Consider the following 21355-nt stretch of genomic DNA (forward strand, 5'->3'; position numbering starts at 1 on the left):
GGTATGAACAAGGGAGTGAGTAATATATTGTACTTTACAGATAAATTTAAATACCATGTGTCAATATTAGATTTTCAATTGTTAAAATTATATTACAATATAATTCACTTTAATTGGTTTTAAATTTTACAAAAACAATTATATTAAATCAATTTGTACTGAATAAATATACAAATTGTTCCATAGTGTATTTATATGGATGTGTTTATTTTTGTAAATAAATAGTTTGAAGACAAAAAATCCTAAAAATCGATAGAAGCAGTTCCTCTCTTTTTCTTCCTCTGTTTATCCCTATTTCTGTCCATCACATTTTCAGATTCCTGGGCCTGGATGTTCAAAACTGTCATTAGATTTATGCAGTTGCTAAAGTGTGGGTAATGAGTTGTTTAATTTACCGAGACCTTTAAAGTGTTGTTTAAAAGCTCTTAATCTTAATGCAGTCCTTATATTTGCATAAAACTTAAACTCATTTCAGACATGTCAGACTTGGATTAAATTCCTACAATGTAGATCAAAGTACTACATGACCAAATCTGATTTTTGCTGAACGCTATGGACCTTGAATATGGATTGAATTTAAATTACATGACATTTTCTTATATTTGTTTTTTTTTATGAATTGATAGTTACACAATTTCCTGGACTATAAGCACTGGAGAAGCAGTAATAATTTTATAGTCTTTGCTAGGTGACCTGGCTGGGTCAGTATCTTTAGCACTGGAATCAACAAGACTGACAAGTTTTAACGTACATGCAAACCTGCCTTAAACTTTCAGGTCCCCTCGTTTCAGTGATCACCTGCCTTTAACGGTCACTTTCAGACCCTCCCAAATGTTTTCTTTATATAATTTGACTCTTTTCAGTGGTCATCTGTCTAACGCGATCAGAGATCGCCTAATTTCCACACGAAATAGTCATTTTAAATTTTTATGATTTTTTTAACTACCAAAATAATTATGAAGAAGAATAGACTTATTACAAATATAAATGTTACCAATATCGAAGTCCAATTGAAAGTCCAAACCTACTTGCAAACGAGATGGAACAATAGAAGGTGGATTCGTGAATTTCCTGTGTTCCACTTCTTTCAATTTCCACTGAAAACTGTACCAACGAATATTCTCTAGGAATATTCAGATATTTCGAATTTTTCTTCGATTTACAGCACCGGTATCCACCATTTTATTTATATTACTGCTTGCAAGTACGATTTCTCTACCGATTTAAAACACTAAAACAATTTGCCCCGATCCAGGGCACAGGCAATGTCGGAATTAGAATTATTTGGAACCTATTTTAAAAGGTCGCTTCTCTGGAGCAGTAATTTTTTATACTTCCCAAGAATGACTGCTAAATACAGGTTTGACTGTACACAGATGCATAAAAAACCCAAATAAACCATATAAATGTGAATCTTTTAAACTAATATCTCAGGTAGAAGTGTACTCTCAGGATTTGCATGGAGATATGAACGTGTGGATACATTTCAGATTATACTGTTTTTATATGCCTGTTTACGGAACGTATTATGGTATACCATTGTCTGTCAATCCGTCCATCAGTCTGTCTATCTGTCAGTCATCAACATGTCGGACAATAACTCAAAAACTCTTGAACCAATTTTCATGAAGCTTTGATGAATTGATTATATCTATTGATGTAAGTTCACTTTCGATTTTTATAAATTTTAAGGTTCACATTTCCGAGTAAGAGGATTTTATTCATAAAAAAGGGGGGATTTTCCTGTTTTTTCCCATAACTCAAAAACGCTTTGAGTAGTTTTCATGAAACTTTGGTGACTGGTTTATATCTATTTAACTAAGCTCCATTTAGTTTTTATAAATTTCTGATATGACATTGAGGAGTTATGGAACTTTGTTCGTTGAAAAAAGCAACGGGCGTATCATGCGCTCATGGCGCAGCTCTTTATTTTTACATCTATGCTGTATTATTAACTAACCTAATTGGTCTGCTGAAATACAGTAAAAAAAGGGATGCACCATTTATATATATAGGGAAAGAACAAGGTGTCATACAAAGAAAGAGTCATTGTAGTTTATACATATATGTATTTGTATGTAATTATTTTTTCAAGTAAAGTGCCACTTGAAACAACAAAATCGAGAAACTAATCAGTCTTATATAAGATGATTTTAAATCACAAATCTTTCACAGTTTTCTTCTTAATACAAGCAATAGAAGAATTAAAAATTAAAATCGCTTTAAACCCCTCCAGTGGTCATATCCGTTGGTAAGGGGAAATTAATATTGAAAATCTTTAGAACATTTAATTCGTTAAGTGATAGTGGTATGCTTGTATATGTTATTATTGGGAATAATGCATTGTACTGATATAGATTGAAATTTTCATTGATGGAAAAATATCTTGGAGCCATTGTTTAGTGATTTTTTCAGAAAATAGATAAAATGGATGTTCTATGAATGATAAGTTTGACTAAAAGTGTACCGAGGAACTTAATTTTTATGCTTTTCTTGTCAAACGTAATTGGAAATTCTCTTCTACAGTTGCAGTATATTTATCAACTATAGTATATTTGTTTTCATCTTATATATATATATATATATATATTGATGTGAAGGTAGTGATTTGTTTGTAGAAAGTTCAGTAAAAACAGTTTTATATATAATTAGAGGTTAAAAACTTTGGAATGTTAAATTCTACAGTAAGCAATTAATTGGAATTTGTGTTTTAAAGGGTTACATATATTTAGATGAATTGGAATATATTGCTAAAGTACAGTGTCAGTCATCTTTAAGGAAAATGTTCATAGCATTTTTATTGAATCAAATGTCTTTTTATTTTGAATTATTCTGCTGCATATAAAAGGCTTCAAGTTTTTTCTGAAACATATAATAAGATCATTTTGATTGTGAATCATGGGAGAATTATTCAGAAGGGGGAGTGATCGATTTAGAATGGCAACAGGGAAAATACAAACAATTAATGCACTCTCAATGACATCAAAGACTTCTTTACCATCAATTAAAGGAATACCATCTCCTGAAAATCCATCTACATCAGCTAAATGGAGAAAGAGTTTAGCAAAAGTTACTGCTGTGGAGAAATTCGCTCAAAAACAAGAATACAGGTAACGGATTTCTGTTGACTGTGGATTAGTTATTATTCGTGGAAATATTTGTTGGGTTAAGATTTCTCAGGAGTAGGTAGGTGTGTAAATTGCAGACAAGGTTGACCTTAGATGAATTTAGATTTGCCTTTTAGGTCCCTCTTATGTCAGTATTTTTCAGGTTTCTACGTATTTTAACATCCCTGTATTTTCAAATAGAAAGGTTTGAAGGTTAATCCAGAAAAGTGCTTCAGACGCACAAATTTTATAAAGAGTTATTTTGAGATCACCAAAAATAGTACAATTTCATAGGGTATAAATCTCATGTTCTCTTTCATAGGTAAGAATGGCCCGGCGTCTCAAATTGATGCTAAGGGACCCTTATTAGATGTGGCTGGAATCTTTCTTATAGGGTCTTTAGATTATCTTGTCTTGTACTCTTTTTAGTGTCAGACTTCAAAGCTTGAGAAAGGTTTTAAACATTCAATAGCCACTGTTTGAACCTATGGTATTTTTTATCAAAGACAACATGATTATCCCAAGGGAAAAAATTACATTTTCAGACATTAAGTAATATCTGACAGTTTTAAGTTTTTTTATAAATGAAGGTTCAGTTGCACCTGATAACTAGGATATATAAATCCTGTCTCATATTTTCTACTTTGAATTAATATTTATTAAGTTCTTGCAGCAGTAGGGTAGATCAATTCATTTTTTACACAATAAAGACAAACTACAAATGTATTAATGCTGGGTCATATTTTATCGTGTGACTTGTTTTCAGAATTAAATACATAAATGTTCTTTTCCCATACCTATTTTCATCTAGAAACCTGAGAAAGAAAAAAAGTCAATTTATAATCATACATTAAAGATTTAAACAAAACTTTATATATTGATTTACACCTCATTTATCTCTTTTATGACAAACATTATCTTCTGCAAAAATACATTATAATCCTCGGACTTGAATGTGAACTCCATGCTACCTATAAGATTTAGAATCTTAAGTCAGTCTTTTACATAATACAAGCTTTTTCTGATATAAAATCTTACAGTGTATTTTATGGAAGTGATTAAAACCAGAAGTTTTTTTTGCTGGCATTTTGTCTCATTGTAGTTTAACTCATATCTCTCTGGTTTAAGCTGTCAAGATTTCATATGCAGCTTATTTCATGATTTAAGATTTCTGAAAAACATATCTTTTAAAAAAGTAATCAAAAGTGTGTAAATTGATTATTTTGGTTAGTTAAATAACCTCTTTAGTCTTATAGGTAAGGTTTCGTTAATTGTGCAATTTCTCTAAATTTTCTGTCATTTAATGGCTTAGAAGTCTTTTTGCAAATTCCGTAATTGACCCTGTAATTACAGTTCATTTTGAGTTGCTTCCATTAGGATGAACAAATTTTTATTGACAATGAAGAGCTAGCGGAACTACCAAATTTATCTGTGTGTAATCTTTCAGTATTCCTAATCTTTTCATTCTTTGTTTCTTTTGTTTTTGCACTAAAAACTTTTGATATCAATAGTTATTTGTTTTATAAAAGAGTGGTTATAGTGCCATATCACTTTCAACTTATCATGCTTTTCATGGGGATCAGTCCATTTTGTCTGGTATAGAAAATGTAGAACCAGTTTACAATACACAAAGTGTTAAAAGTATGTTCTGACAGAATCAAACTGATAATTTGAAAATAGACTTTTAAACCTTGAAAAAGGTATATTTGGCACCAAAACTAAGTAATTAATAAAGTCATGAAAGTATAAAGTTAACATAGATTGAATATTTGATTCCAAAAATCAGATATAGTTTGAAATATATTTGATTTTAAGGCCAGGTTGGCTCCAAATTGTAGCCAACAAGTGTGGATGCCATGTTGAACTGCATATGAATATGGGGGAAGGGAGGGGGTAATATTGTATATTAAATTTTGATATTGATGAAATTGAATTTTCAATGGCAATAACATATAATTTTAAAAGAAAACTTTAAGAAAAGAATTAGAAGATGAGAACATTTATATTCATTCCCCACATAGTAACATACACCTATAATACTTACAATTTTAGATGTAAAACAGTATTGTTAAACCATCATTATTTTATACCTATTTTTATTAATATCATTAATAATTCATAAATTATGCATGAATTTGAAATTAGGCAAATTCAACTACAATGCATGTTAAAAGCTTGAGCTTGGTGATGTATCAATATACCCTTTTACTTATATCGTAATTCCTTATGAAGATTATAGTACAAAGAAGAAAGGAGTTTAAATTTTTCTTCTTTTCAAAGGTACTTAATTTCTTGGGTGTTTAGTTGTGGTTGATTTTTCATTTCATAACAGGTTCTGCTTTTAAACTTTTCAAGATTTCATCAAAACTTACTGTGGATAGATATGCGAACTCTTTAAATAAAAATAGCACTATTATTTACTGTAAATTCAGCAATTAATGCATGCATTTATTATTGCGAATCCTTGACATATTACAAAATGAGAAATCTAATTAATGTGATTACAAAAAAAATTCATGAAGAAAAATCACTACTGTCATTATGAATGCAAGTTTTTATTATTGCAAAACTGTTGTTTTTTTCTCAATAATTGAAACAACTCAATAATTTCTGAATTTACAGTATTCTTATTTCCATGATAGGGAAACATTGATTTAGTAAAACAAAACACCATGTGTCGAATACATTCAGATCTTGTCTGAGAAATACATTGCTCTATGGGTAGTTTTAGTTTGGATCAGGTTTGTACTTTTTATACGACGTATATTGGTATGATGTTGGTGTCGTCGTCGTCGTCCGAAGACACATTGGTTTTCGCACTCTAACTTTAGTTTAAGTGAATGGATCTCTATGAAATTCTACCATAAGGTTCCATACCACAAAAGGAAGGTGGGGATTGATTTTGGGGGTTATGGTACCAACAGTTAAGGAATTAGGGGCCTAAAATAAGCTTTATTGTAACTTCCAGACATAACTTGTGTGTTAGTGTATGGATCTCTCTGACATTGTACCACAAGGTTCCATATCACAAAGGGAATGCTGGAATTGATTTTGGGGGTAATTGCCTCCAAATTTTAGGAATTTGGGACAAAAAAGGGGCAAAAAACAAGCATTTTTCTAGTTTCATGACAATAACTTGTGTGTAAGTGTATGGATCTCTCTGACATTGTACCACAAGGTTCCATATCACAAAGGGAATGCTGGGATTGATTTTGGGGGTATTTGCCTCAAAATTTTAGGAATTAGGGGCCAAAAAGGGCAAAAAACAAGCAGTTTTCCAGTTTCATGACAATAACTTGTGTGTAAGTGTATGGATCTTTATGAAATTGTACTACAAGGTTCCATATCACAAAGGGAAAGCTTGAATTGAGTTTGGGGGTAATTGCCCAAAACGTTTAGGAATAAGGGGCCAAAAAGGGGCAAAAAATAAGCATTTTTCTAGTTTCCAGACAATAACTTGTGTTCAAGTGTATGGATCTCTCTGAAATTGTAGTGCAAGGTACCATACCACAAAGGGAAGGCTGGGATTGATTTTGGGGGTAATTGCCTCAAAATTTTAGGAATAAGGGGCCATAAAGGGGCAAAAAAACAAGCATTTTTCTAGTTTCAGGACAATAACTTGTGTTTAAGTGTATGGATCTTTATGAAATTGTACTACAAGGTTCCATATCACAAAGGGAAAGCTGGGTTTGAGTTTGGGGGTAATTGCCCTAAACGTTTAGGAATTTGGGGCCAAAAAATTAGCATTTTTCTAGTTTCCAGACAATAACTTGTGTTCAAGTGTATGGATCTCTCTGAAATTGTACTGCAAGGTACCATACCACAAAGGGAAGGCTGGGATTGAGTTTGGGGGTGATGAATCATAAGGGGGTTCAAAAAATTGGGGAGGGGGGATTATTTTTTCCTTTTTTTCCTTTTTTTTTCTTTAAAATTTTCCATTTTAAATTGGTTATTTCTGATTTATTTATAAAAGCAAATAATAATGATATGGTTTGAATAGGTAAATTAAGAACTTTTAAGTTTTTAGACCACATTCATTCTGTGTCAGAAACCTATGCTGTGTCAAATATTTAATCACAATCCAAATTCAGTGCTGTATCAAGCTTGAATGTTGTGTCCATACTTGCCCCAATTGTTCAGGGTTTGACCTCTGCGGTCGTATCAAGTTGCGGCCCAGCGGAGCATTTTATTTGCTTTATTTTTTTTTTTATCATAAACACTGAATGACTTATAAACAGTAAAATCTGTCTGACCATTAGAATCTATTTGGGACTGAAGTTTTTGTTCCTATTAGGTTTCATCCAATCACGTTTCTATTAAAAATCAATTAAATATACTGATACAAGACTGTGGGACAGATCCACCAAGATTTATGAAAAAAGGGGGTTGGGGTAGGCATAAGTGCAGATAATGCTATTTATAGAGAAAAAAATTTGGACAATTTTATGCTAATATATTTTCTTATCAAAGGGGTACCAGGCTCTCTATGCTCCCTCTGAATCCTCCACTGAGACTTAAGTGTAGATTGTTTTTCTGTTTACACAGGGTTCAGCTTAGACAGATCTCACTACATATAAAAACCACGACACAAGTGGCTCATTAGCAATCTGCAAATAAGAAAAAAATTGTTTCATATTAATTTAAGCATTTACATGTTCTCCTCCTTATATGCATGTAATACTTGCTACTGGACACTTAACACTAATTCACCATCATTATCTATGTAATAAGTTTTGTACTGTACTGGAATATGCGTAGGTAAAAAATTATCTCCGTTTTCCGCTAACCTACTGGAAAGAATAAAGGTCAGAAGGTAGGGAAGAGTTTTAAGTTTTCTACCTAGGTTCTGCAGAGGACTATTCTTGACTTTAATATAAATGCTTGTTCCAAAATGGCAAAAAAAACTTTAGGATTATTAAGGCACAAAAATATAGGGTAGGTAGTGTTGGCAGTAACACAGGTATTTTATTCTGGCCTTAAGATTAAGAAAGTTCTTTGGAGGTATGTGATATTGAGTGTGGTTGTACTGTTACATATCAGTTGATACTAGTACTTTATACTCAAGCGTCAGTTTCAACAAGTACATATTGAAATGGATAAAATGAAATAAGAAATTGTCAATTAACAAAAAAAGTCTCAGTTTATGACAAATTAATGTGAGAGCGTGTAAACTGTGTAATTAACTGAAAATGAAACTTTCTCAATAGAATTTTTTCTATAAACACAATTTAGTCATATATGTGTAAACTTCTCATGAGTACGTGTTTTTAATCAGTGTTTAATTATACCAACAGCGTTTTATGGAGAACTTTAAAAATCCATTGAAAAACTGATAATAGAACTAGCTCTTAATATGAACAAATTGGATGTAGTCTTTTTATTTCTTATTTGTTATGTGTTATATTTAATTTTCTGCTTTTCTGGTTCAATATAAGAAGTATAACGGCTTTGAAATAACAGGGACAATAAAACACTTTGTAAGGGATATAGTACTAAGAAGCCTAGGCTAACAAATTGAGGGTGTAATTTTAAATGGAAATAAAAATATATTATGTTCAAATTTCACGCTTGGGGAAAATAAGTAAATTTTGTAAACAGAGCGTTTTTTGTTTAAATTTGTAAACTGACTCATGCAATTTTGATTTTATTAGTTTTATAGGCAGGAGAGTTTGCATGATAGATCAGTTTTTTGCACAAAGCTGCGATTGTTTTTTTTCTAATCATATATCCAGTGTTTTAGTTGTTACGTCTTTCTATAACCTAACAACGAACTAGAAATATGCCATTTCAATAGTTAGAAGTGGACTTAGCCTTATCAAATTCATCTGTATTTCAAGTTTATAAGTTGATTGTGGAGTTTAAAAATATTTAAGGAAATTTTAATTGGATTTACATTATATTTAAACTATGGATTTGTTTAGAAATATCTATTAAACTCTTGAACTTTTCATCTCCTGAGGAATAGTTAAAAGTATATGAATTAATTAACAGACATATTAATATTTTTTGCAAGAAAACTATATTTAGCATTACTTTTCGGACAAATTTCAAATCAAATGTGATAGAAAGATTTCACTAGTTCAGCAGGCATTGTATGGAAGCAATATATTTAGTGACCAACAGTAAATGTGTAAAATTGTGAAAAAATTGGTTGTTCAGATAAATTTTGTTATTACAGAGAATTGGATTTGATTGACATTCGATAAAAGTGAAGATCATCGTCAGAGTCCATCAGAAATGTGCAGTCATAACATGTGATCATTTATATATCAGGCACATGAAGCTGTGATTTTAGACTGTTTCAAATAATTCAGAGTTGTATATTGTTAAATAAATTCATTAAAAATGCCACACTTTTTCCAAACTTTGTCCACATCCATCCATGGTTTGTTGCAATCGTCTAAACAAGCTCGTATTACTTACAGGAAAAGAGAGAAAGAAGTTTCCGAGCAAGAAAAATTGTTACGGTCACACGAAGGAGTCAAAAATGCCAAATCTATAGAAAAACAACGACAGAAGAACTTCCGTCTCAAACAGAAAGCTGCATTTAGAATACAAAAAGCATGGAAAAAGTAAGTAAACAATTTTGTATATTGTAAACCAAATCATTCTGATAGAAACTTAAAGTGCATTTAACCCTTTCTAGCAGTCTGAACAGTAGTTAATTTTCACTATTATCTATTTGTCTTATTGAATTTGTTTTATTGTAGTAACCCTATTAGAATTTTGAAACAAGATTTATTTAATTTATATAAGGAAAGATGCAAGTTTTACTTATTCTTGTTATTTTTATTCTTACGAAAGTCATGAAAATTAGTTGATTTACAATATTTGATTTCAATCATTGTATTAATATTGTGTGAAATGGATAACAGGTAACACCCGTACAAATGTCTATTCTGAATATGTATGAAATACTTGCCTCTGGGCATTAAATCACACAACAATCATTTAATCAATATGTAATTCCTTTTCTATGAATGAATGAAAAACTGTCACAAAGAGTATGTTTTGTTTATAAGTACATATATAAATAAGGAGATATGGTATGATTACCAATGAGACAACTCTCCACAAGAGACCAAATGACACAGAAATTAACAACTATAGGTCACCGTACAGCCTTCAACAATGAGTAAAACCCATACTGCATAATCAGCTATAAACATGATAAAAGGCCCACAAAAGAATAAATGTAAAACAATTCAAACAAGAAAACTAACGGCCTGATATATGTACAAAATAAATGCCTTTTTCAAATCCTGGATCAGCAACTTATTGCTTATGGTATCTGATAACCATGACATAACCACAAAACTAAACACTGACCAATTACCCATGAAATGAGGTCAAGTTCAGATGACCCCTAAAAGACAAACATGTAAACTTTACAATCATTCCATTCACCAAATATAGTTGACCTTCTGCTTACATAATCAGAGAAACGAGAGAAAAGGACCTCATCAATTAACTTAACGTTGATCAGTAATTCATGAAATGAGGTCATTTTATGTCAGGTGAAACTGACGAAGATGTACCTTGCAATGATTCTAAATATCAATTAAAGTTGTCCTTTAACTAATAATAACTGAAAAAATAAATTGACACAAACACCAAAGTTTTTGTAAGCAGAAGCTGAACCATGTAAAAGCTTCATTTTTGCTGATATGAAAAGGTTCCATTTTATATTAGTTTAGAGCTAGGAACAACCTTCAAAAATGTTGTATAGTCAAAATGTTAAATAATTCTTATCAACAAAACTATCAGATCTGCAGATTTGTAGGAGATTTAAACTAACATCTAGAAAAAAAATTAAATTTTATGTTTTTTTACTGTTTAACACACCAACACTAATACCCTTTCAGCAAGAAAAAATAAGGGGGGGGGGGGGTCTCACAAAGGCAATACTAGGAGTGGAACTTATAAAAAGACCATGCACTAACCACATATCAATAAAGGGGCCCCATAAGTTAATGTGATATTTTTAGTCAATCATGATCAGTAAAGTAGGTGAGACATCTCAGCCTGTGCACTCTTGTTATTTTGTGAATATTATACAATAATATTTGAACAGCTCCTCTTTGGAATTGAAGGGGTTGTTCCCACTTTTTGTCCTTATATTATTATATCAGTATTTACTTAATTCTTGTAATCCCAAATTAAATATCTTATTTAAACTGAATAAACCTGAATATATAAAGTTAAAATAAACAGCCTTTTAAAATCTTAAGACTTGCTTGAAAACGGTTCTTAACAGGAAATTTGAAATAAAAAATATTCAATTTGTTTAATCCCCACCTACGAGGAGTATTATGTTTTCCAGTCTGTGGTCTGCCCATCTGTTAGTTTGTCTGTCCATTCCAAATCAGTTTTGGTTAAAGGTAGTTTGTGGTAACATCATCATAAACAATGATAAAGCCTAGTACCTTATTTTATAACTTTCTTTAGAAGAGCAGTATAAATATTTGGCATAGGTTTTGGTCTAACAGATTAGTTCATCTCAAAGTTGCTCAAATAAAGTTAGCAAGGTTATCAGCAGGACATATGGAATAAATTGTTTTATCATGTTTATGTTCCTATTTAAAATAGCACTAGTGGACTTTCAGTTGATCTGGAACTCTGTGTAGGCATGGTTTCAATGGTCTTATTTTACATCATATGACTTTCGGATGTGTGTAACGTAGATAATTGTACGTCTGTCATGTCTGTCAAAAATTTCTCAATGAGAAATCTTCAATGTACAGGTATACAGCATAGACATGATTCTTGAAGAAATTATTGCATACTGTTTTTAAATGTTCTCTCCTATTTGAATTTATAACTGAATTAGTTTTCTCTTTAGCAAATTATGGACATCACCATACGGGATTGAGCCATTTAATTCTCAGGAATTCAGGAATACCCAGCCAGTTATTTTGTCAGGAATTCAGGATTTAATTACATTATGATGTAAGAGCAGACACATTATTTTCACTGGAATTCTGGATTTGATATTTATTTTCTGTGAAATTCGGATGAGACCCCTCCTTACCCACCTCTTTTACATATAAAAAAGATTGACCTGTACTTCAGTGCAATCAATATAATAATACAAATTAATGCTTGAACAGCCCCTCATCTGAATTGAAGTGGTTGTTCCCACTTCTTGTCCTTATATTATTATATCAGTATTTATTTTACTTATAATCCCAAATTAAATATCTTATTTAACCTGAACAAACCTTCATATATAAAGTTAAAATAGACAGCCTTTTAAAATCTTATGATTTGTTTGAAAAAGGTTCTAAACAGGAAATCTGCTTCTGACAAATTTTTAAGGAAAATACAAGTGGTAAACTGTGTATTCCATACAAGTTTAGTATGTATTATAATAAAGGACAGTATGACTTTTTGTCATAGGTCTAAAATTAGGTCCAAGGACTAGTACACTTCTAAAAAAGTCATCTAGTCCTAATTTTACATGACACTAGGATGTGTGTAACTCTGGTAGACAATTGCATGTCTGTCAATAAAGTTTCAGTCTGTCAACAAAGTTGCACAACACAAAATCTCCAACAATGTTTACAGCATAGGCAACAATTCTTGAAAAAAAATTCTTGTGCTAACGTTAAGTGTGCTCTCCTATTAGATTTTTTTTAGTTTTCTCTATGGCAATTATGGAATTTACCATTTTTACCTTTAGGGAAGTTTGTCGGTGAAAAATCTGCTACTTTTGAATGGGACAATACTTGTTCATTGTGGTGATCAGATTTATTGGATTATTATAGGAAAAAGATTGAGTTTGACATTACTAAAAATAGGGACTTTTTTTTCTATGCAGAATCTACCATGTATTGATAGAAAGAAATTTGATAGAATTAATTCATAACATGTCCAAAGGACTTAGGTGCCTTTCAAAAAAAAAATACTTCGGTTCAGATATATACTCTACTTTGCAACTTGCTTACAGTAGGCTGGAAAAGACATATTCAGTCAAACCTTCTAAAGAGACCACCTGTATTAAGCAAAAACCTGTGTTATAAGACCATTAATTTTTGGTCCCTTTGTAGTGCATTTCATAAAGATCGAACCTGTATTAAAAGACCACCTGTCTTATGAGACCCCTTCCCTTTTCTGCTCTTCCTTAAGTGGTCTCTTAAAACAGGTTTAACTATATATGTTTTTGTGTCAAAATTTTAATTTAAAAAACATATGAAATTTCACTTCAAATTTAGATCAAGAGATTTAAGCATATTTAATTTCATGATATAAATTATAGGCTTGGAAAAAAATTTAAAACCTTGTTAAAAAAAAAATATTTAAATGCCATATTATACATTAACCAATAATTGAACTTTTAATTCAGTGTATGGTTTAAAACTTTTAAATTAAATGATCAGTTAAAATACCAATTTGAAGCCAAATACTGGTTTATTTTGTTTATTTATTAAAGACAGCTTATATATATATAATAATGCCAAAAATTTGAGGCATGTAATGTTACCTACAAGGTTTTAATTTTTATACGACCGCAAAAAAAATTTGTGGTCGTATATTGGTATGACGTTGGCGTCGTCGTCGTCGTCCGGCGTCGTCGTCGTCCGAATACACATTGGTTTTCGCACTCTAACTTTAGTTTAAGTGAATGGATCTTTTTGAAATTTTACCATAAGGTTAAATACCACAAAAGGAAGGTTGGGATTGATTTTGGGGGTTATGGTACCAACAGTTAAGGAGTTAGGGGCCAAAAAGGGGCCAAAAATAAGCATTTTCTAGTTTCCAGACAATAACTGTGGAACGGTGTATGGATCTCTCTGAAATTATACTACAAGTTTCCATACCACAAAGGGATGGTTAGGATTTGCTTTGGGGGGTTATGGCTCAAACCGTTTAGGAATTAGGGGCAAAAAAGGGTGAAAAACAAGGTTGTCCTGGTTAATGGACAAATACTTTAGTACAAAACATAATTTAAAGCAGTGTAAGGGAGATAAATCAAATACATCATTGAAATTATCTCCCTTACACTGCTTTTAAATTATGTATAAAGTAATGGTTAATGAACAATAAAGATAATTTAAAACAATGTAAGGGAGGTAATCCAAATACAACGTTTTGGTTACTTCCCTTACACTGCTTTTAAATTATGTTTAAAGAAATGCATATTTATAAAGGAAGACCAGTAAAAATATCTGCAAATGTTGCATCTTTTTTTTTACAAAAAAATCCATATGAAAGATTTGACACTTTATTTTTAATTCTATTATAAAATAGATTAAGTTAGCACTATGGTAAATTTAAATGGGTAATTATGGTTGCCAACTCCATTGGAAATTTGAATTGAGATTTTGACCATATCTTGAGGGAAAGAATTTTTTGGGGGAAAAAAGGGGGGGGGGGGGGGGGGAGGATAAAAAGAAATTGTGGGGGGTCAATTTTTTCTCATTTCAGATTTCAGAAATTAAAAAGAATTGTTCTTCAAATATTATTTTTTTTTTAAATTTCAAATATTGAAAAATTTCAAGAAGTAATCTTTAATTGCACAGTATGGCGCATTAGATTTGTAAAATCTTTGATCACATTTATTTATTTGTTATGCCGAATCTAACAGTGTATTTAGATTTTTAATTTTGGGTCCAGTTTTCAAATTGGTCTACATTAAGGTCCAAAGGGTCCAAAATTAAACTTTGTTTGATTTTAGCAAAAATTGAATATATGAGGTTCTTTGATATGCTGAATCTAAACATGTATTTAGATTTTTGATTTTTGGCCCAGTTTTCAAGTTGGTCCAAATTGGGGTCCAAAATTAAACTATGTTTGATTTCAACAAAAATTGAATATATGGGGTTCTTTGATATGCTGAATCTAACCATGTATTTAGATTTTTGATTTGTGGACCCCGTTATCAAATTGGTTCATATTGAGGTCAAAAGGGTCCAAAATTAAACTTTGTTTGATTTCATCTAAAATTGAATTATTAGGGTTCTTTGATATTCCAAATCTAACCGTGTATTTAGATTTTTAATTTTGGGTCCTGTTTTTTAAATTGGTCTACATTAAGGTCCAAAGGGTCCAAAATTAAACTTAGTTTGATTTTAACAAAAATTGAATTCTTGGGGTTCTTTGATATGCTGAATCTAAACATGTGTTTAGATTTTTGATTATGGGCCCAGTTTTCAAGTTGGTCCAAGATAGGGTCCAGTATTTAAACTTTGTTTGATTTCAACAAAAATTGAATATATGGGGTTCTTTGATATGCTGAATCTAAACATGTATTTAGATTTTTGATTATGGGCCCAGTTTTCAAGTTGGTCCAAATTGGGGTCCAAAATTAAACTTTGTTTGATTTCATCAAAAATTGAATTATTGGGGTTCTTTGATATGCCAAATCTAACCGTGTTTTTAGATTTTTAATTTGGGTCCCGTTTTTTTTAAATTGGTCTTCATTGAGGTCCAAAGGGTCCAAAATTAAGCTTAGTTTGATTTTAACAAAAATTGAATTCTTGGGGTTCTTTGATATGCTGAATCTAAACATGTGTTTAGATTTTTGATTATGGGCCCAGTTTTCAAGTTGGTCCAAGTTGGGGTCCAAAATTAAACTTTTTTTGATTTCAACAAAAATTGAATATATGGGGTTCTTTGATATGCTGAATCTAACCATGAATTTAGATTTTTTATTTGTGGGCCCCGCTATCAAATTGGTTCATATTGAGGTCAAAAGGGTCCAAAATTAAACTTTGTTTGATTTCATCAAAAATTGAATTATTGGGGTTCTTTGATATTCCAAATCTAACCGTGTATTTAGACTTTTAATTTTAAGTCCCGTTTTTTAAATTGGTCTACATTAAGGTCCAAAGGGTCCAAAATTAAACATAGTTTGATTTTAGCAAAAATTGAATTCTTGGGGTTCTTTGATATGCTGAATCTAAACATGTGTTTAGATTTTTGATTATGGGCCCAGTTTTCAAGTTTGTCCAAGTTGGGGTCCAAAATTAAACTTTGTTTGATTTTAACAAAAAATGAATATATGGGGTTCTTTGATATGCTGAATCTAACCATGTATTTTGATTTTGGACATTGGACCATAATAGGTAAATTAAAAAAAATTCAAGTTCTTAGACCACATTCTTTCTGTGTCAGAAACCTATGCTGTGTCAAATATTTAATAACAATCCAAATTCAGAGCTGTATCAAGCTTGAATGTTGTGTCCATACTTGCCCCAACTGTTCAGGGTTCGACCTCTGCGGTCGTATCAAGCTGCACCCCAGCGAAGCATTTTATTAAAAGTACATATCAAAAAGAATTTTTAAGGAGAAGATATAATAAGGCCAAGGATATCTTTTAGTCCCTTGATTTTGAAAATAAAAAAATATTATGACTCAATAGAATACCATCCTGCAAATGTTCATAAGAAGTTAAGTCTACCTTAATATTTTTCTTCTATCTAACATATTGAATTAGGGTTTCAAACATCTTGCATTTAATGCAAAAAGGCCAAAAATTGTAAAAGTAGACTCATTTAATGATCTTGTCATTAGTAATAAGATATGATCCTCGGCATTACCCAAAAAGAGATTTTACTACATGACATATTATACAAAGATGTATTGTGGGTAAAACATTATTCTGGGTAAGGCCTTGGCTCATAAAAAAACTGTGTATAAAGACAGTTTTAGATCAAATAAATATTAATTTCCACATTATAATGACATTGTAAGTGACATATTTATGTGCTTAAGTGTCCAGATTATATAATTCTTGTAAAGATTTGACTATTTTTGCATTTTAGGAGCATTATAATGGCTCTTACCATACCCACTCCTTTAAAAGAATGCTAAGTGACCACTTAGAATAATTTGAAATTGATAAATATATACTAAATTATTTTGTATATAAATTAGGCCGTTAATTTTCTCGTTTGAATTGTTTTACATTTGTCATTTCGGGGCCTTTTAAAGCTGATTATGCGGTATGGGTTTGCTCATTGTTGAAGGCTGTACAATGACCTATAGTTGTTAATTTCTGTGTCATTTGGTCTCTTGTGGAGAGTTGTCTCATTGGCAATCATACCACATCTTTTTATTTTTATATAAACTAAAATTTCTTGATATCTACGGCTATTCCTGTTTGCTAGAATCCATTTTCAGCATTTGTCTTGTCCCTGTATTTGATCTTCCTTTAATATTAAGTCTTGACGCTTGACCGCAGACCCACTCGCCCAGGCTTGTAAAATTTCTATTTGGCCAATAAGAATTTCTACTATAGGTCAGTAAAATGAATACGCGAATTTCCCAAAAAGCAGTGTTAGGCCTGTGGCTGCAATAGTTTATTGATAAGGCTGATTTAATGAAGATCAAATTTCTACAAGGAGAATATTTATGTGATCTAATCTTGATAAAAAGATAGACAAATAATAAACCCCTTACCAAAATTTCATGAAATAATATGTCAGGATAATGACATCACAGATGACATATTTCAATGCATTTCTGTACTTAGATGTCAAGATCATATCATCCCATTTATTATCAACAAAGTAAAAATAGTTTTGAAAGGCTTTATTTTAAGACTTCATATTAAGATAAGAGTTTGTATAGCTCATTACTTCACTTTCATGATTCGTGTGTCACTGATGAGTCTTTTAAAGATGGAATGCACATCTGGCGTACAAAATCATAAGTCCTTTTATCTTTGGCGAGTTTTTTTTTTTCATTTTTTATACGACCGCAAAAATTGAAAATTTTTTGGTCGTATATTGGTATGACGTCGTCGTCGTCGTCGTCGTCGTCGTCGTCGTCCGGCGTCGTCCGAAGACACATTGGTTTTCGCACTCTAACTTTAGTTTAAGTGAATGGATCTCCATGAAATTTTACCATAAGGTTCAATACCATGAAAGGAAGGTTGGGATTGATTTTGGGGGTTATGGTACCAACAGTTAAGGAATTAGGGGCCAAAAAGGGGCCAACAATAAGCATTTTTGTAACTTCCAGACAATAACTTGTGTGTAAGTGTATGGATCTCTCTGACATTGTACCACAAGGTTCCATATCACAAAGGGAAGGCTGTAATTGATTTTGGGGGTAATTGCCTCAAAATGTTAGGAATTAGGGGCCAAAAAAGGGGCAAAAAACAAGCATTTTTCTAGTTTCATGACAATAACTTGTGTGTAAGTGTTTGGATATTTCTGAAATTGTACTACAAGGTTCCATATCACAAAGGGAAAGCTGGAATTGAGTTTGGGGGTAATTGCCCGAAACGTTTAGGAATTGGGGGCCAAAAAGGGGCCAAAAATAAGCATTTTTCTAGTTTCCAGACAATAACTTGTGTTCAAGTGTATGGATCTCTCTGAAATTGTACTGCAAGGTACCATACCACAAAGGGAAGGCTGAGATTGAGTTTGGGGGTGATGAATCATAAGGGGGTTCAAAAAATTTTGGGGGGGGGGGATTTTTTTTTTTTCTTTTTTTTTTCTTTTTTTCCTTTTTTTTTTTCTTTTAAAATTTTCCATTTTAAGTTGGTTATTTCTGATTTATATTTAAAAGCAAATAATAATGATATGGTAGGAGATACACACCAAACAGGATGTGTAAATTATTATATAATAAGTATTGTGCAATAGCAAGAAATTTTCAATTGCACAGTATTGCACAATAGCAAGAAATCTTCAATTGCACAGTATTGCGCAATAGCAAGAAATCTTCAATTGCACAGTATTGCGCAATAGCAAGAAATATCCAATAGCACAATATTGCGCAATAGCAAGAAATTGTCAATTGTACAGTATTGCGCAATAGCAAGAAATAATCAATTGCACAGTATTGTGCAAAAGAAGATACTTCGTATAAATTGCTTATTTCTTGATCAATTTCAATGGGGTTTTATTCTTGAATTCTTGGGGTTCTTTAATATGCTGAATCTAACCGTGTATTAAGTTTTTAGATTTTGGGCCCCGTTTTTAAATTGGTCCAAAGGGTCCAAAATTTTACTTTGTTTGATTTCATCAAAAATTGAATTATTGGGGTTCTTTGATATGCCGAATCTAACCGTGTATTTAGATTCTTAATTTTTGGTTCTGTTTTCAAATTGGTCTACATAAAGGTCCAAAGGGTCCAAAATTAAACTTAGTTTGATTTCAACAAAAATTGAATATATGGGGTTTTTTGATATGCTGAATCTAACCATGTATTTAGATTTTTGATTATGGGCCCAGTTTTCGAGTTGGTCCAAATCGGGGTCCAAAATTAAACTTTGTTTGATTTCAACAAAAATTGAATATATGGGGTTCTTTGATATGCTGAATCTAACCATGTATTTAGATTTTTGATTATGGGCCCAGTTTTCAAGTTGGTCCAAATCGGGGTCCAAAATTAAACTTTGTTTGATTTCAACAAAAATTGAATATATGGGGTTCTTTGATATGCTGAATCTAACCATGTATTTAGATTTTTGATTGTTGGGCCCCGTTATCAACTTTGTCCACATTGAGATCAAAAGGGTCCAAAATTAAACTTTGTTTGATTTCATCAAAAATTGAATATATGGGGTTCTTTGATATGCTGAATCTAACCATGTATTTAGATTTTTGATTATGGGACCAGTTTTCGAGTTGGTCCAAATCGGGGTCCAAAATTAAACTTTGTTTGATTTCAACAAAAATTGAATATATGGGGTTCTTTGATATGCTGAATCTAACCATGTATTTAGATTTTTGATTATGGGCCCAGTTTTCAAGTTGGTCCAAATCGGGGTCCAAAATTAAACTTTGTTTGATTTCAACAAAAATTGAATATATGGGGTTCTTTGATATGCTGAATCTAACCATGTATTTAGATTTTTGATTGTTGGGCCCCGTTATCAACTTTGTCCATATTGAGATCAAAAGGGTCCAAAATTAAACTTTGTTTGATTTCATCAAAAATTGAATATATGGGGTTCTTTGATATGCTGAATCTAACCATGTATTTAGATTTTTGATTATGGGCCCAGTTTTCAAGTTGGTCCAAATCGGGGTCCAAAATTAAACTTTGTTTGATTTCAACAAAAATTGAATATATGGGGTTCTTTGATATGCTGAATCTAACCATGTATTTAGATTTTTGATTATGGGCCCAGTTTTCAAGTTGGTCCAAATCGGGGTCCAAAATTAAACTTTGTTTGATTTCAACAAAAATGGAATATATGGGGTTCTCTAATATGCTGAATCTAACCGTGTATTAAGTTTTTGGATTTTGGGCCCCGTTTTTAAATTGGTCCACATTGAAGTCCAAAGGGTCCAAAATTTAACTTTGTTTGATTTCATCAAAAATTGAATTATTGGGGTTCTTTGATATGCCGAATCTAACTGTGTATTTAGATTCTTAATTTTTGGTTCCGTTTTCAAATTGGTCTACATAAAGGTCCAAAGGGTCCAAAATTAAACTTAGTTTGATTTTAACAAAAATTGAATTTTTAGGGTTCTTTGATATGCTGAATCTAAACATGTATTTAGATTTTTGATTATGGGCCCAGTTTTCAAGTTGGTCCAAATCGGGGTCCAAAATTAAACTTTGTTTGATTTCAACAAAAATTGAATATATGGGGTTCTTTGATATGCTGAATCTAACCATGTATTTAGATTTTTGATTTTTGGGCCCTGTTATCATTTTTGTCCACATTGAGATCAAAAGGGTCCAAAATTAAACTTTGTTTGATTTCATCAAAAATTGAATTCTTGGGGTTCTTTGATATGCTGAATCTAACCATGTATTTAGATTTTGGATATTGGACCATAATAGGTGAATGTCCAATTTAAAATTTTTAAGTTCTTAGACCACATTCATTCTGTGTCAGAAACCTATGCTGTGTCAAATATTTAATCACAATCCAAATTCAGAGCTGTATCAAGCTTGAATGTTGTGTCCATACTTGCCCCAACTGTTCAGGGTTCGACCTCTGCGGTCGTATCAAGCTGCGCCCTGCGGAGCATTTTATGTCTGTTTTGTATTGGAGATCGGTGTACTACCTTTATAAGTTTCTTCCATAAATCTGGAAAATTCTCTTTTGGTTCCTGTTTGTTTTGTATAAAATCTTAATTATATATAAGTTGACATGTGCAGTTTTTTTATACGACCGCAAAAATTAAAAATTTTTTGGTCGTATATTGGTATGACGTTGGCGTCGTCGTCGTCGTCGTCGTCGTCGTTGTCGTCGTCGTCGTCGTCGTCGTCCGGCGTCGTCTGGCGTCGTCCGAAGACACATTGGTTTTCGCACTCTAACTTTAGTTTAAGTGAAT

General features: G+C 31.6%; 1 protein-coding gene across 3 annotated transcripts in view; it reads left to right on the forward strand.

The window, feature by feature from the left end:
• The window catches only part of LOC127710421 (inversin-like), an 87430-nt gene that overhangs the window by 38664 nt on the left and 27411 nt on the right, over positions 1–21355 (forward strand). For all 3 annotated transcript variants that reach the window (XM_052216244.1, XM_052216246.1, XM_052216245.1), the window contains exon 19: positions 9533–9679. In XM_052216244.1, the coding sequence (XP_052072204.1) occupies positions 9533–9679 (147 nt within the window). The remainder of the gene's footprint in view (positions 1–9532; positions 9680–21355) is intronic.

This window comes from Mytilus californianus, unplaced genomic scaffold (assembly GCF_021869535.1).
Source record: "Mytilus californianus isolate M0D057914Y unplaced genomic scaffold, xbMytCali1.0.p SCAF_78, whole genome shotgun sequence".
Taxonomy (NCBI): Eukaryota; Metazoa; Mollusca; class Bivalvia; order Mytilida; family Mytilidae; genus Mytilus; species Mytilus californianus.